We start from the raw sequence: 18,265 nt of genomic DNA, 5'->3' as shown, positions 1-18,265 counted from the left end.
GTTGGAAAGAGTGATCGAGTAAAAGAGGGCTCAGGGGATGAGTGAAATATGGGGATTTACCAAGTCCTCAGTGGGCTGGTGAAGTAATGTCCAAGGACATGTAGGAAGAGCTTCTGTTCTAGGAAAAGAGTATGGGCGTTTTTTTTTGTTTTTTTTGTTTTTTAACATATCACCATGTTCTATGAAGCAGTGTTTAATAGTTATGTCATATTGTTTTTATTCATATACTCTGAGTCAGAATCCTTTAATGCTACAGTATATAAAGTCAAAGACAAAAGTTGTGGTTGCCTGAAAGTCACAACCATACAGTATGTAAGTCTTCCTCAAACTGTTGCTAGGAAGTCGGTAGCACTCAATTGTGTGGAATGTATATGTGGTGTACAGTTTTCCTTCACAAGAACTTGGACACCTACTCCATCCCTCTTCCAGTTTCACAATGTCTCTGTGCACAAAGTGACTTATCATAAATACGTAATTTAACAAGGATGGATTGGAAGAATCCGAGTGGCCTGCAAATGGTCCTGACCCTGACCCAATTGAAGACCTTTGGGATAAACTTAAATGTGACTGCACCCCTGGCCTCCTCATTGCCATCAGTAATGGGGGGGATTTTTTCACAGCTGCACTTCAAATTTAATGAAAAAAATTCCCAGGAGTTTGGATGTTATTATAACAGCAGAAGAGGGATTCAATCGGTGGTGGAACTTTTTATTTTATTTTGTCTTTAATTACACACATACTGTACAGGTGTGATGGTCAGGTTTTCACAAATTTTTGGGCAAATAATATAGATCAAGGACTATTTTTAAGCATTCACCAAACTGAGGGGTTTAAGAGGCCTCATGCTAGCATTCTGTGCAACAAGATTTAGACCATCAGTCCCAACCAGACTTAATTCAATAGGACACTTGCAAGAAACATTTTTTCATTTTTTGCGCTGTTTGGCCATGTAGAATAAAGTCTGAGCCATTAGCTTTTGTGGCCATGTACTTGTTACTTACTGTCCATTTGTGAAGAAAAAAAAAAAAATCAAAGGCTTTGCTCGGCACTTAGCCATTAGGACTTTATGTACTCTCAGTGTTGAAAGATGCTAAGCTGTTCTCCAGCTCTGTGGCCTCCATTAGAGCAAGTTTGCATTGGCATTGGAAACGTGATAGCTCAGACATTCTGTCCTTTGACTAGTGACAAAGATGACACTTACAGAGCACATTTTCCCCTGAGTGTGGCTTTAAAGGGGGAGTTTGTTTGTTTGTTTGTTGGTTGGTTGGTTGGTTGGTTGTTTGTTTCGTTGATATCCTTTTCAATTCTTTCTTAAATTAAAATTGAGGTTTATATTCACCAATCAGCCAACACCATCGCCAGGTGAATTGAATGACTTTGATCATCAACTATACACCAGTAAACTGGTGGCAGTGTTATGGGAACCCAAGTCTTACACATGCCCATTAGAACCAAATGTTTGGTCTGGTCCTACAGAAAGACTAACACAGAACAAACCTCTGAAAAAAAAAAAATGCTGTCTACTATGGAAAGACACCTGAGCACCAATCCAGCCTTCAAACTAACCAGAGCCTGATACGATCAAGCATCCATGGGATGCACCGAACAAATACTGTCAGTCTGATCCATGGGGGCCTCACTCCACAATCCACAGCACCCAAATTAAGCTCAGTGAGACTGCAGAAGCTTCATATGAGTCTCAGCTTAACTTTGGAACGAAGGTTATGGAATTTGATATTGATCACTTATGTTGTACCAATTTACAGGTGAGAAACTTCATGATCCAGCAGGAAGATTTGAACGATTTACTATACTTTTGATGTAAAACTTGAAAACACCCAAAGTATCCCTTTAAGGTCCTGCTGTAAGCAGTTCGAAAGGTCATTATGATCATTTGATGGCTAGAGAGTTAAAGTGATTTTAATTACATGGTTTGTTTTTGAGTAGGCCATTACTGAAATCACACCACATTTCTACAGACCTCTGAGAAGTTTCCTAAATGAGGGTCATTGCATTAGCACTTAACTCTTTTTACCAGGGGCCAAAATAAAACCTGTTTTGAAAGTGTACAGAGAAGTTATTTTCTGGGCATTAGGATTAATTTTATATATATATATATATATATATATATATATATATAAATATTTTTATAAATATAATTTTCCTATCCTTCCTATCAGTTGTACAGTGTTTAATCTACAAAAAACCTCAATTGTGTTGCCTGTTTAGTTTCTGTTATTGTGGAGTTATATGAATTGTTCAGTCAGCATGCGGCTCACATACTGTACCTCCTCTTTCTTATCTTCCTGTATATCAGCAACTAAACACAGAGGCATGATACTCTACATACAGAAGCAGAATAATCTTAGAAGTGAATTGTGACAGTAAAATCATTCATTTGTAATTAGTGAAATGTTGGACAAGTCGATTTCGCATGGAACTTCACATGTACTTAAAGAATGGTTAAAGCTTAGATTGGTGGTACTTTTATTTTCCACAAAAAATACTTTACCTCCTTTCTGAGTTTTTAAAGCTGTATTTCGGTAACCACAAAAGAGAAATGTGGTTGCGTTTCACTTCAGCCTTTTTTTTTCTCAGACTCAGTGATGATACTCGTAGGGAATTCCCCAACCAAATTCTAAGGTAGTTTCACACAGTTTATTTTAGACCTGTCATTTTTGCACATATTTCAACCAGGTCAAGATTTAGCAAAAGGAGAACTGTGGCTCATACATCTTTTTTATACGTCATTGTTAAGATGTGGGGAACTGGAAGGAACCCAGATCATTAGGATGTCTCTGTATGAGGCATAAAAGTCTTAAATGCAAATGCAGGCAGCATTTAAGTCTCCTGCCACCGCATGACATTTCAGAGTCAGCGTTACAGGACTACGTCACTTTTAAATACGAATTTGTAAAAGTTTTTCTAATTCAACACCAATTACTTCACACTCATGAGACAAATGGCTACAGCTAGGATATATATACTGTATTGGAATGATAAGGCTAAACATTGGTAGCCATTGTAATTCAATACAATATAAATAGCTAGGAAGCTAATTAAGCACTTTAATTCACACTAATAGAATTTGTTCCCAGAGAGGGGACAAGTGTGTAGTCAGAATCCTTATTCATTCCTGATAAATTTAAGAAATCTTACCAAAAATTAACCAAGTCATTAGGCAGTGTATCGGCCAAGAGCTGCGGTTTTCTGTACATCAATATGTACATCCATCCATTGTCTATAGTGCTGATCCTGTGTAGGTTTCGGGGGCCTGAAGCCCATCCTGTCACGCTCTCAGCGCTCCGCGCTGATCAAAGACCGTGTCATTTATCTGACATTTCCTTTCCCACGCTGTCAGGCTCTCATCACGTGGTCATGCTTTCCCACGCTGTCATCGCTCCTCCCGCCCCGCCGGCACACCGGTTTCCCATCTGGCGCTGATTTCACCCAGCTTATAAAGAAGCGCAGCGCGCTGCCTCGCCGCTGGATTATTGTGTGTTGTTTCGCCGCAGTTTTCTCGCGTTTTTGTTCATGTAGTTTCGTTGCCAACCTTGCCTGTCTTTTCGATTTCGCCTTTTGTCTCAAGATTCTGATTTTGTACTGCTCTTGGATTTAACGGCTTCGGACTTTCACTTTCGTTTCTCGACTACGGCTTAGTCTCACATCTCGGCATAGACGCTACGCTGACGGATTTCACGGCTCAGACCCACGCTCGCTCTCTCTCGACCACGGCTTGTTCTCAGGATCGAGATGGAGCCAGCCAAGGTCCCGGCAGTCTCCAATTGGCCCACTCCGACCTCACGACAAGACCTAAAACGGTTCCTGGGCTTCGCCGACTTCTACCGCCGCTTCATCCGGGGTTATAGCTCTGTCGTCGCTCCACTCACCTCCCTGACCTCCACGAAGACCCGTTTCGATTGGAACACGGAGGCGGAGAAGGCTTTCGCCGAGCTCAAGATGAGATTTACCTCTGCTCCCATCCTCATTATCCCCGACCCTTCTCGCCAGTTCGTGGTGGAGGTCGACGCCTCCAACACCGGGGTTGGTGGCATTCTCTCCCAGAGATCCGCCCAGGATAATAAAATGCACCCTTGCGCATACTACTCCCGTCGCCTATCCCCAGCTGAGAGGAATTACGACGTGGGAGACAGAGAACTCTTGGCCATCAAGCTGGCTCTGGAGGAATGGAGACATTGGCTAGAGGGAACTGAGCTCCCATTTTTGGTATGGACAGACCATAGGAACCTCGAGTACCTTCGTTCCGCCAAGAGACTCAACGCACGTCAAGCTCGATGGTCGTTATTCTTTTCACATTTTAACTTTGTTCTTTCCTATCGACCAGGCTCTAAGAACGTTAAGCCAGATGCCCTATCACGCCAGTTTCCCTCTCCTAAGGACCCCATTCCACGCGACACCATTTTACCTCCCTCCTGTCTCATCGCAGCCTTAAGATTCGACATCGAGACCAGGGTCCAGCAGGCTCTGACCCTGGAGCCCGGCCCAAGCAATGTTCCCCCGAATCGCCTCTTCGTCCTCGTCGGTCTACGTTCTCAGGTGTTGGAATGGGCCCATGGTTCCCGTCTGTCTTGCCACCCAGGGGCCGCCCGGACCCGTGTCATTACCCAACAGCGATTCTGGTGGCCCACGCTAGGAAGGGACGTCTCCAGGTTCGTGGCAGCCTGCGACATCTGCGCCCGAGCTAAGGTTCACAACCAACCAACTGCCGGTCTTCTCAGACCCCTACCGATCCCCCGCCGTCCTTGGTCACACATCTCCGTCGACTTTGTCACTGGCCTGCCTCTGTCCGATGGCAACACCTGCATTATGACCGTAGTAGATCGCTTCTCGAAGTCAGTGCATCTCGTCCCACTCCCTAAGCTGCCCTCCGCCAAGGAGACTGCGGAGCAGTTAGTCCTCCAAGTGTTTCGCCTCCATGGTTTGCCCACAGACGTCGTCTCGGATCGGAGCCCTCAGTTCACCTCTCGCTTTTGGGGCGCGTTCTGCAGACTTGTCGGAGCGACTGCCAGTCTATCGTCTGGATTCCAGCCCTAGAGGTTTTCCTCCGCTGCATGACAACTCGGGACTCGACCACCTGGAGCAGATTCCTCCCTTGGGTTGAGTATGCCCACAACTCTCTGCCCTCCTCGTCGACAGGCTTGTCCCCGTTCCAGTGCTGCTTAGGCTACCAACCTCCACTCTTCCCAGCCCAGGAGCTAGAGGTGGAGACCCCGTCAGCCCAACACTTCGTCCGCCGCTGCAAGCAAACATGACTACGCGCTAGACGCACCCTGCTACGAACCCGCTCCTCTTATAAGAAACAGGCAGACCGCCACCGCACCAAGGCCCCCAAATACCGGGTAGGAGACCGAGTCATGCTCGCCACTAAGGACATTCCCTTGAGAACCCTTTCACGCAAGCTCTCCCCCCGTTTCATCGGACCCTTCACCATCACCAGGATAATCAACCCATGTGCAGTTTGACTCCTACTCCCCTCGTCCATGCGACGGATCCACCCTACGTTCCACGTTTCCCAGCTATGACGCGTCATCAATTGTCCACATCAATTGTCTCCTCCCGGACCGCCCCGCCGGCACACCGGTTTCCCATCTGGCACTGATTTCACCCAGCTTATAAAGAAGCGCAGCGCGCTGCCTCGCCGCTGGATTATTGTGTGTTGTTTCGCCGCAGTTTTCTTGCGTTTTTGTTCATGTAGTTTCACGTTGCCAACCTCGCCTGTCTTTTCGATTTCGCCTTTTGTCTCACGATTCTGATTTTGTACTGCTCTTGGATTTAACGGCTTCAGACTTTCACTTTCGTTTCTCGACTACGGCTTAGTCTCACATCTCGGCATCGACGCTACGCTGACGGATTTCACGGCTCAGACCCACGCTCGCTGTCTCTCGACCACGGCTTGTTCTCACGTTTTGGCATTGACGCTACGCTGACGGATTTCACGGCTCAGACCCAAGCTTACGCTCTCCTGACTACGCCACGCCCCTGCATTTACTCCGCGTATACGGATTTCACGGCCCCGAGCGCGCGCACCTGCTGACTCAGTCCCCCTGACTGAGTCACGCACCTACAGTATTCGACCAGAGCTACTCGCGTGCCGCTCCTGCACCTGCTTCTGGATCCACCCACCAAGCCATCGTTCCTGACACATCCCATGGAACATGGGGCACAAGGCAGGGTACACCCTGGATGGAATTGTCAATTGTCATTCGAGAGTTTTAAATGGTTTATAAAATTTTTTTTGTCATGTTTACAAATATATACACACTCACCTAAAGGATTATTAGAAACACCATACTAATATGGTGTTTGACCCCCGTGCGCCTTCAGAACTGCCTTAATTCTACATGGCATTGATTCAACAAGGTGCGGAAAGCATTCTTTAGAAATGTTGGCCCATATTTATAGGAAAGCATCTTGCAGTTAATGGAGATTTGTGGGATGCACATCCAGGGCCCGGAGCTCCCGTTCCACCACATCTCAAAGATGCTCTATTGGGTTGAGATCTGGTGACCGTGGGGGCCACTTTAGTACAGTGAACTTATTTTTCAATTTAAAATGATTCAAGCTTTGTGACATGGTGCATTATCCTGCTAGAAGTAGCCCATGGGTCCATGGTGGTCAAAAACAATGCTCAGGTAGCCCGTGGCATTTAAACAATGCCCAATTGGCACTAAGGGGCCTAAAGTGTGCCAAGAAAACATCCCCCACACCATTACACCACCACCACCAGCCTGCACAGTGGTAACAAGGCATGATGGATCCATGTTCTCATTCTGTTTACGCCAAATTCTGACTCTACCATTTAAATTGTCTCAACAGAAATCAAGACTCATCAGACCAGACAACATTTTTCCAGTCTTTAACTGTCCAATTTTGGTGAGATCGTGCAAATTGTAGCCTCTTTTTCCTATTAAAGAGGTAAAGATAGAAGAGATGAGTGGTACCCGGTGGGGTCTTCTGCTGTTGTAGCCAATTCGCCTCAAGGTTGTGCGTGTTGTGGCTTCACAAATGCTTTGCTGCATACCTCGGTTGTAACGAGTGGTTATTTCAGTCAAAGTTGCTCTTCTATCAGCTTGAATCAGTCGGCCCATTCTCCTCTGACCTCTAGCCTCAACAAGGCATTTTTGTGCCCACAGGACTGCCGCATACTGGATGTTTTTCCCTTTTCACACCATTCTTTGTAAACACTAGAAATGGTTGTGAGTGAAAATCCCAGTAACTGAGCAGATTGTGAAATACTCAGAGCGGCCCGTCTGGCACCAACAACCATGCCACGCTCAAAATTGCTTAAATCACCTTTCTTTCCCATTCTGACATTCAGTTTGGAGTTCAGGAGATTGTCTGGACCAGGACCATAACCCTAAATGCATTGAAGCAACTGCCATGTGATTGGTTGATTAGATAATTGCATTAATGCTTATTTATTTATTTATTTATTATAGGGCATAGGTGTAGATCAGTTCTCTGGTTTACATTATGTAGTTTTAATCTATTGATCAGAAGATTGTAATTTTAAATTTCAGGACTGACAGCCAGCCAGTGAGGGGCTCATCTAGAAATATGAAAGTCATATTATTGCACTTTACCCAGGGTTTGTTGAGAACTGACACTTATTTCAGTAAGTACTAACACATGCATTGGATGAGTCGTGCAGCCTAGCTTTCTAAAGCTAGGGCAGGTACAAAGTTAACTACCCAGTTCTGTATCCACGAGCTTACAGACACTCATGATCGGCTAGCTCTCGTTGACAGAGGAGAGAGGAATCCCCTTATAAACACATGGAAAGCAGGAGCATTTACCACTGGTCCTAAAAGGCATTGGCAGCACTGGGATTGATTTTCTAAGAAGCATTTTCAATAATCATTTCTGAGTGAGAATAAATATGAATGTAGGACATCTAACACACAGTATTAAAATCGGGGATTAGAGGTGAATACAACATGCCTCTTACTTGCTTTTGGGATTGCTTATTAATCCTTTGTTATCTGTACTGTATAAATCCAGCTCGACCTCGCTCCCGTGGACTGAATATTGATTGCCGTGGCTTGTTTTGCCTTAAAAAGGTCAGGAAGGGGTACATGGGCTTTTTCCACTCTCGGAGCTCACTCTTGGGCAGGGCATCATTTGCAAGCCAAAAAAATCTCTTTGTGTAGCTTACTGACCTAAGCTTCCATTTGTTTTTACGCAGGTCAGCTAAGTTTGAACTCGAAAGGGTGTAGATATGAGAATATTGTTTGTTTTAATGAGACATCACTAGTAAACTGCATTTAGAAGGTTTCCTGTTTATCCTAATAGGACAGGTAAAACCTTAGAGGAGAAAATGTATGGATGTAGTAGAGATAAACAGACACAGCATTGTGGGTGTCTGAAAGGCAGACAGAGACGCACATATATTAGGAAACAGAGTTGTTTAGGAGCGAGATTTATTTTCATTACTGATTCCAGTTACCTAAGCAACAGTCGCTGATAGGGAGGGACGTTTAATTATGGCAGAGCATAATTAAATGCAAAGTATGGCTGCATCAAACAGCTTGGATGGGCAGCGCTCAGTCTCACGGCAGCATTCTAGGAGAGAGAAAGAGAGAGAGAGAGAGAAAAGGAAGGAGAGAGCGAGGGAGGCAGGAGGAGGAGCTAGCAGTGGAGTGGAAGAAAGGAGAGACGGGAGGGGGTGTAGTGAAGGGAGGATGAGCACAGAGCCGCTAGCAGGTGTGTGGCAGAGTTGAAAGCAGCACCAGAGATTGCACTGCCTTGGCTGGGGAAAGACACAACGACTGCAAGTGCTGCCACACGGTGAGTAACTTCTACACCTCATCTGCTGAGCTTTAATATGAGGTGCACTGCGATGATGTGATGTGGTTAGATGGTGTTACTGTATGTTGTTTGGGTGAGATTGTAAAATTCAGTTTCCGGGTAACGAAGCTTAAAGAAAAGCAATGCCGAGGTTGTTACAAAGCTTGTTCTTTAGCTTCATTATCTGGGACTGACAGCTGTTGCAGGGTTTAATGCAGTACAGGCTGAGATCACACGCATGAGTCTGAAGCATGATGTGTAACCAGATAGCCCTCACACTCCTAACCCTATGTGGCACCCAGTGACCTTGCACGCTTCAGTTTAATTCAGTGTTTTTTTATACAGTCAACACTGACATTGCTTTTACACACAGCCACACACACACACACACACACACATCCCTATATAGAAGGAGGCTGGCAGATTTTCCATAGCAGCAGTATTACTCGTATCCAGTGGGACAGACAGATCGGTGAGCAATAACAAGGGTCTGTTCACGCCTCATTATCTGTAATTAAGTGCCCGGATAATGACGTGCTATATCGGAGTTTCTGTCAGACTTGGACTTAGAGAAGTGTTTAAGTGTTATTTTAGGACTTTCAGACGCCCCGAGGTGCAGCTCCCAACCTTCCATACCTTCTAACTCCAGATTTGCAGTCTGCATCACGCTCACTTCCAGACAAATTTAGTTTAAAAAAAAAAAAAAGAAAAAAAGATCATGAGCGAGGGGTGCATCGCATTTGAAATGTGACTCACTGTGTCTGTCTCATTCTCATTCTGCTGTGGAGAGCTTTTAATATCTCATTTGCTCTCAGTTGAAGTCTCTTCCGGAAAGCTGAGTTCGTCTGCTCGGAGGAAAATGAGAGAAAGCGCGTGGGAGCGATTATTTATTTGGATCTGCAATCGAAAAAGAACAGAGAGTATCGTAGCGGGTCTTGTACTCTCTTAGCAAGGTAATTTGCTGTCAGAACTCATTTAACTGAAATATTAGAGATGAAGAAAAGAAGCAACAGTCCAACAGGCTGCTGTCAGTCTAAAGGCGTCCCTCAGGCATGCATCTCGGGTCTTATTGCATGTACATTATAACTTCCATAATGCATACTGTACTTATTGTGTGCTGAAATGAAAGGTTCACATTGCAGGTCTAGAGTATACTTCAGTCAGTTCACACAGTTGTGCTGTTTATACTCTTTAGCGTGATCTTGATTAAAATGTCAAATCTGTCACAGTGTTATTATTGTACGTCCTTGTGGTCTCTGTGTGGTAATTGCACTATAATTACGACGTACTGAATATTTCCTGTTTCTTTCAAGTCAACAGCTGAACCATCATCTCCAGAATCGACTCCTCCGTGTTCTATTAATATGATTGTACATTTGGTCAGTCAAACCACTTGATAAAAATAAAGCAGGCTTTTGTTCTCTTAATATACACTGCACTTAAGGAACAGCACTGAGTCAGATACGGGTGTGCCACTTACAGTACAAGTTGTGAATTCTAGCTAAGGGTCTTTTGGACTCCCAGGAGGAAGGAAATATCAGGATTATTTAGTCAAGTCCTAATTAAATTGGTGTAGATTAGTAGTTTCTGATTAGCAGAGCTTTGATTATTGGCTTGCCTGCTGAAAAGGATTTATTGGGTCAAAAATAAAAAACAAAAAGCTGCTTAATTGTTCTTCGGTTCATTATGAGCTTTATTATTGACTATACCATGTTTTTCTTAACTATAAATAAAAACTAATTTATGCATGTTACATATTTAAGAATGATGTTATTTTTAGAAAACACTTCATCTGATATTAATGCCAGTTTAGAAAAGTGTATTAATCATTCAAGAGCATTTCGAATTTTATTGGCAGAGGATGCTGACATGTTCACCACAAGGGAATTTGTCATTTAGTAACACCTGTTTACTGCCTGGGGCCGTCATAATATATGCACGCCTTCAATTAGGGAGGCATGACAGACTGGGAGCCCTGATCTCCTCACAGTTTCCATGTTTCTTTGGCTGTGCTTATAGATGCTGCTGTACACTGTTGATTGTGATAATGACAGTGAAATGTGTGTTTAATCAATGTTACATGCTTTTTCTAAGTAAAGCCTATTGTCTGTTGAGCGCAGAAGCTTAAAAATTTTGAATATGAGTTTTTAACATTAATTTTTTTAATGAAATTGCAAGGGATTTTTTTTGCCTTAAAAAAATCAAGTGTTCAGAAATCTCCCAACAGGCAAAAATAGGTGATATAAATAGAACATTACAAAACATGCTGTATAAAACGAACAGTACAACAATTTATGCAATTGATCCTAATTCCTCTAATCCATTTAAACTTCAAGCAACTCTAACCTTTTTGCAATTGGACACCGCTCTAAATTGCATCTGCTTCTTTTCCATGGGAATCCCGGATGCTTCACCTTTTGGCCGAATTTGCATGCATTGTGCATTCTTGTGATTTGAATTATTGCAATTTGTGTATTTTGGGCTCTGATGTTTTTCTCATACACGGCAGAAAACAGACAAACATCCAAGATGATTTTAATGGCACATGTACCGTCTGTAAAATTAAATATATTGTAAAAAGTCTAAAAAACCTTCCAAAACCTTGATTTTCATGCTTTGATTTAATTCTGCATATCATAATATCATCATAAGACCATAATCAAATCATAATCATTCTAATTAAGAAACCCTGGAGTCACATTATGAGCAACAGCAAAGAAATAAAGGATAGAGTTAAGAATTCAGTCTGAATCCCACAGGGAAAAGAGCAGCTGATGCTGTTCTCCAGTAATTACCTTTTCAGTGGCCTGTGTGATACAAAGACACTTTCTCCCTTCCCATTGCAGGGTGTTATACTGTAGGCTGGACAGAAGCAGCCGTGGAAAATCAGTTAATGCAAAATCTTGGTAGTCTAATGGGAATTTCCTACATGTCAAAGCAGGCTGAACAGCAAGGAACCACTAAACCCGCTTCCTATTAGAGTAATGCATAATCTCAAGTATGCATTCAGTTACAGCACTGATTGAGGATAAATAACCTTCCTTAACAGGCGTTTGACAGATAACGTCAATAACCTAGTGAACCAGTATAAGAATGCATTTGTTGATAGAACTATTGGAGTATTTCTTTACGTCACTTCGAACAAGGGTGTCTGCCTGATGTCGTAAATGTAAATGTTAATGTAAATGTGATACATCTGGGATTGACGTTATTTTCCTTTGGAATACACTGAGAGTTACCAACCATACCACAACCAAGATGCATTTATTTTATCGCTGGTTATGGAGATGATGATCAGTAACTGAGAATACATTTGGCAGGCTCTTTCCTACGATTAAGACCCATGAAGCAAAAAAGCAATTTGAAGGGTTTGTTTTGGCTCCTGCCTGAAGTTCACTCAAGTTCCATGCCTCATTCTGTCTGTCTGTTTTAGCTCAATGTTCCTTACAGATTTTATCCAAGTGCTTTCGTTTAAAACAGTATATCACAATTATCCTCTAAAATGAATGTTTTTAAAACATTAGCCATGAAAGCAGAAAGATGGCATTGTTTAAGCGAGAGCCATTTATGTGAATCATGAGAAAATTTGAAAGTTAATGAAACCTGCATCGCTTTGTATTCTGCTTGGTATTTCCACTGCTATATATGATAATGACAGTTCAGGAGAGTATAACACAACGGAGGCACACTGGAGAAAAAACGCATTTCACTCAAAAAATGCCTGATCAATGGATTTGGCAGGCAGGGAAGGTATAATGAAACCTACAGTATGAAGGAAGTTCAACCCCCCAGTCACGAACTGATCCCCAGAGATAGCTTTCTAAGGTTTGTTTCCAAGCTAGATTTCAGTGCAGCAGATCTTAGGAAAAAGGATCAGATAACACTAATACTGTACAGTACATGCAAGTGGCGGGGAAGTGCGCTTTAAATTGTTTTATAATTTTTAGGTAGTTTTTAGGTTAAAAATGGAAATAAAATCCAATCATAGAGCTGTTTAAGGATCCACAGTGACAGTGATACAAGTGCTCTATGACTATATTTCACAGTAGACAAAAACAAATGCCAGATGTCTGTAGAAAGAATTAAATTAAATTTAGTTTGTATTGCACTTCTAATAATTGACATTGTTACGAAGCAGATTCACAAAATTATATAAACCCCAGATATAAATTTTATATTTTAAGTTTAATCATAATGATGCAATGCAAGCGGGGGCGACAGTATCAAAAAAAGAAATCTCGCTAAAATAACATGAGAAAGAAACCTTGAGAGGAATTAGATTTAGAAGGAAACTTATCCTTATTTGGGGAGAAACTTGATTGTAAAAAATTTGATTCTATGATTGCATAACCAGGAACTCAATTATTGATTTATCAAGTCAATTTACTAAATGATCACTGACTAAGACTTGGATTTCTGAAACTAGCCCTTACATCAAAGACAAACTGTTTGTATCATTTGTAGTCCCGAGCCATCTTCATCTTCTCAGCATCAGTACCTAAAATATACACATACTGTACGCGCTATTAAAGTAATTCGTTTTCATGTTGAATGTGTAACTAACCCAGATGCAGCAAAGTAAAATCGGTGGTTCTCCACAAGTGAATCCAGGTCAGGATTGCATCATGATGTAACCTGTATGACATAATACGATCTCAGAGAACTAATTTGCTTGTGCAATCTGATCAATTGTGCATGTGATTTATGAATAATACCTGTGCAATGTCACAGAGAGGGAGAGAATTAAATCTTTTTAACTTGCCTCGGTGAACTTGAATTCAAACACTGATAGAGGAGTAAAACTCAAACGTGTAATGGGGAAATCTACATTAAGTGAAGCTCATATTATTAATATTCATAAAAAAATGTTTTATAAAATATGAACAGAATGCAAACTTAATGAAAGTAAATCTGATCATAACATACAGTATGTGAATTTAATTCAATTTCAATTTAGTTTTATTTGTATTTAGCTTTTAACAATGGTCTTTGCCACAAATCAGCTTACAGACTCGATATAAATGATGAATGAAAATTCTTTCACAAGCCTTCTTCATTTGGAGATGATATTGATGAATCTTTAGTGATTATTAAACGTAAAGCCAGCCGTAATATTAGGCCTTTATTTCTAGGAATATTCTAATTATTTCCATTTATACATTTATGAAATAAAGGTGTTTACTCAAATGTAATATACAGTACGTTGTCTCATTATACACAAAGTCAGACTTTTTCGTGAATGCATGTATAAAACTGATTGACATTTACAGAAGATTTCAAGACCAAACGTTTTAAAGAATCCGTAAATGACACGGAGGGCACTGCAGAACTCCGGTGAACATTCTGCGAGTTGTCCCCGACTTGTAAAAGAGATGCATCCTTCTGTGGGAACTGTGCACATGAATATTCACCAACACTACTTGCACATTACTGGAGTTAAAAGTCCCGGCTTGACTTGAACGCCCCTTCGTATAGACACAAACACAATAATTTCAGGCTGAAGTCACTTCCTAATAAATTGCATCTTCATTCCGGCAAACACACGCACAAAAAACATACTATATTCCATATGTAAAAACAACAAAATAATAATCTGTAGTACCTATTAGTAAATCAGCTCTCTGAAGGAAAATGCTTCTTCATCAAAGTTCAAGGGCTCTCATGAGATCTGAGACAGAATTTAACTCTTTTTGTACTATGTTTCATACAATACTGACTCTGCAGTGTTCGTTTGTTGCTTTCCATACAACATAATGTATTGAGTCAAGTTAAAGTTCTGCATTTGATTTCAGGTCTCTATTGAGATGAATAGTATATATTTGCATTCAGTGTACAGTATATTGCCTCAAGCAGTGTTTTTTGCAGTAACCTCTTTTTTTCTGCTGCTTGATGTGGAAAAGGCTTGATCCCTTAGAGAGGACATTGAAAGGGCCTTAGGTTCATGTTGAATTACAGGAATATCTTTGTCTGTATGTCTTTCAGCCTGAGGATCACACACCAGTTGTTTTCTGATAGGAAACTGAAGGTCATACTTCAGCAGCTCACTCACATTGCCGCTGAATCATATTTAGCCCGCGCTGTAACGCAACCTGTTTTATTTCAGTCTGAGAATAATGTAAAACCCAATTATGACCAGACGTAAGCTAAATAAATAAATAAATAAAAGTCCGAAGTAACTGAATTGAATTACTCAACACTCCCTTGGAGCAGATACTGCTCATACTCATCTTCCCCATGTAAAGAACTCGTAAAGAACCGGGAGTCTGCTAATGAAAGTGCAAAGACTGCTGGCAGGTGCTTCGTACACAGCTGCATGGAGTAATACAAATGTCAACCCCCAGGGTGCCACATTGATAAAGCTCCCCTCCGTGACCTCAAAGTCTTTGTGTTTATGTGTGTATGTACTATGTGTGAGTCTGAGCGTAAAGGGTGATGCAGCACTAACCAGCTCTGCATCTGTGTCTCTGTGTCTGCAGGAAACAGGATGGAGGTGAGCCACGTATCTCTAGCACACTAGACGCCACATTGCTCCAGGCTCCGCTGCCCTACACTGCCCCGGCATTCCAAAAGGTACTTCTCAAGCTCTGTACTTCTCTAACACACACACACACATTGCTGCCTTTAACACTAAGCCTTAAATCCTCACTGATACCTTCCTTTTCTCTGTATTTTTTCCCTCTTGTACTTCAATCTATTGCCTGCAACATTACCAAAACTCTTCATACTGATGGCTTGGCGTTTGAGAGCACCCTTTTTCATTGCATTTATTGTATACATGTTGCTAGCATGGTACTAATGGCTTACACAAATGATATGCGAGAGAGTTAATCGTGTGCTGTGTGATAACTTACTTGTAAAAAAAATAAAATAAAAACACACATCTGTCCCATATTTTTTCCAAAAATCCGTTTCCTCAGTCAAACCATTCGCTCCTGAAAACAAACATGTAATTGTTAAAATAAGGCACATTATAGAGCTTCTTTTTTTTATATAAACCACTTGCCAATTCGCTCAGGGCTCCAGGGATCCGGCTGTGTTATAAAACACATTTCCTGCTCACTAACTCAAGGCCCTGCCAGAAATCCACTAATTATTTTTTGTATACAGTGCATTGTATGTGTGTTTATATAATAGGTATAAAAGAAGGCAAATGTTTTTTTTTGTTTTTTTTACCCTTACACAGGATGTAGGACAAAAAGTCAAAAGCTTGTTCTACATTAAAGCGCTAAAGTTTGCATGGCCCCATGGATTTTTGGGTGAAAGAAAGAAAATAAAGATTTTTATCCTCCTTATAAATAAACAGAAATATTAAGATGGGGGTGTAAAGGGGGATACACAAAAGATTTGGAGTTTAACATTCACAATTTAGTTACTTTTGGTAATAAAAGAACATCTGTGAAATCTAACACATTTAGGCCCTTAGACATGAATTGCTAACATTTCCAAATAATGCAAGCTAATTTGCATGTGCAATGAGATATGCATTTTTTGGGGTCTAGTTGTTTTTGATAGTCATGGCGAGTTTAGATGTTAAATAAAGATCCAAGAATATAAAATGTAGTGAACAGTGAGCTCTGTTGAGAAATTGTCTGTAATACACTTTTTAGCACTTTCGTCTGTTTTCACTAAGGTAGTCAAGAAAACCTTTCCACCAACTGTATTTAAATGTCATTGGAAAATGCATGTGCAAACATAATGTGAACACCTAATAACAACTCATTGTTTATAAATCTTCATACTAAGGCACATATTTGATAAGCACTCTCGTTATTCAATCTTAATGAATAGTATAATTTTGTTTTACCTGGATTTTCAGGTGCTGAATGTGTGAAGTCCTGCTTCATTTTGTACTTTTAGGTAAACATGCCCAAATTGTATATGTATAAGAGCAAACATGTTAAGGCAGACCAGACCAAACAAACCTTTAAATGAAGGCCTTTATGCCGTGTTGGTATATGTTCATTCCCTCCCTCTTTGTCGTTTTACCCTAAGGGTGTGCAAACTTTTGGAACTTTTATACTTCAGCCATAGGTTTAGACATTTCATACAGTCTTGTTCACTGGCTGTGTTTTGGCATAGTTATGGAGAGGGCAGCGCCACTGTGCTGAAACCCAGTCAGTCCCTGGTTTGATCTAGAGATCAACTGTCTATATGAGGTATCTCCCCAAACTCCCAAAACCATGAAGAGGGGTGGATTGACTGCTTCAAAATGCCCTGAGGTGTAAGTCAATGTGTGTGTGTGTAGCTAACTGCTGTTCCATTAAGTTTGTGTACTTGCTTCATTCCAAGTGTACCTGTCCCATGACTAAGCAGGATGAAGAAATTACTAAAGATGAAAGAACTTGTATTGACGGCCTGTGCAACCCCGAAACAAAACATAACAAAACACAAGGACAATAATGTAATACTGACCAGAGCATGTTACCATTGTCATCTGTTCCTTGTAATTCTGTCTTTTTACATTTCTAAATGCTTCCAATGCACATAATTACAAAAAAAAACCAAAAAAAAAAACAGATCATCTAATATACTGTACATTTTCCCCTCATTTGCTAACAGGTTTTTATCAGGCCAAAGCAAAAAAGTTTTGTTCAGTGAGTCAACATTGGAGCATGATATAGTCATTGACTGTGAGGCTCATTTAATCCTAACCTCAGATTCTTCAGATGTCTCGCTATGGCAAACCATGCTGTTGGCATCTAGGATGTTGCTTACACGCCGCCTGTTCACACAACCGGCAGGCAAAAACAATGGGTGTGGCTGATCATTTGCAATTCCAGTCAAATGGCCTCTACTGTGAAAAAGGCAGTTCTTCACTGCGTTAAGTGACTAAAACAGTCAGATTCCTAATCAGTAATTAGAATTTAGCTTTGTAAGACTATACAGAACAGGATAATAAGTCATGTATTATGTCTAAAGTAAAAGAGATTGAAGTATATATATATATATAAGATCTTCTTTACTTCAGACACATACAGTATATAGTATGTAATTTGATAGATGTGTGTAAGCCAAAAAATTAACAGAAGAGAATATTGATGGTGCCAGTTGGCTTTTAAGCAATTTGCTTTAAGGAGCTATAAATCCCTCGTTCTCTAAAATATCGACAATGGTTTTCTCTGTTGAACTACAGAATTAAGTGCTTTGTGTTTATTTTTACCTAGCTCTGCATTCTACATCGTATCACTCTGCGGAACAGAATCAGCCATACCTCAGGTTGTAATTTAAGCCAGTCGCTTTAAAGTAAGATACGTATGGACAGCTGCTACTGATCTCTTGAGAAAAAGACTATTTGCTTTCTGTTTTCCTTTCTCTGAGGGGCCGTACTCACTGCATGGCTGTGATGCCAAACTCTGAGCTCCTGTTGTTCATCACTAGAAGGGAATTTCTCACTTATTCATCCCCACCTGCTCTGGAAAGATAGCACAGATTGCTAGACTGGCACAGTCAGGGCCAG

General features: G+C 41.2%; 1 protein-coding gene across 13 annotated transcripts in view; it reads left to right on the top strand.

The window, feature by feature from the left end:
• Window positions 1-18,265, top strand: part of rap1gapa (RAP1 GTPase activating protein a) — a 140,342-nt gene that overhangs the window by 83,669 nt on the left and 38,408 nt on the right. For 12 of the 13 annotated variants that reach the window (XM_053482270.1, XM_053482257.1, XM_053482260.1 and 9 more), the window contains exon 3: window positions 15,285-15,378. Coding sequence is in view for 10 of the 13 variants with exons in the window: in XM_053482257.1 (XP_053338232.1) it covers window positions 15,285-15,378 (94 nt within the window). In the remaining 3 variants the exon portion in view is untranslated. Of the gene's footprint in view, window positions 1-8,711; window positions 8,809-15,284; window positions 15,379-18,265 lie in introns of those variants that run through there. The other variant, XM_053482271.1, reaches the window with a different exon arrangement.

This window comes from Clarias gariepinus, chromosome 22, assembly GCF_024256425.1.
Source record: "Clarias gariepinus isolate MV-2021 ecotype Netherlands chromosome 22, CGAR_prim_01v2, whole genome shotgun sequence".
Classification (NCBI taxonomy): Eukaryota; Metazoa; Chordata; class Actinopteri; order Siluriformes; family Clariidae; genus Clarias; species Clarias gariepinus.
Note: the sequence above shows the minus strand (reverse complement) of the source record. Positions and strands in the feature narration are given on the sequence as shown.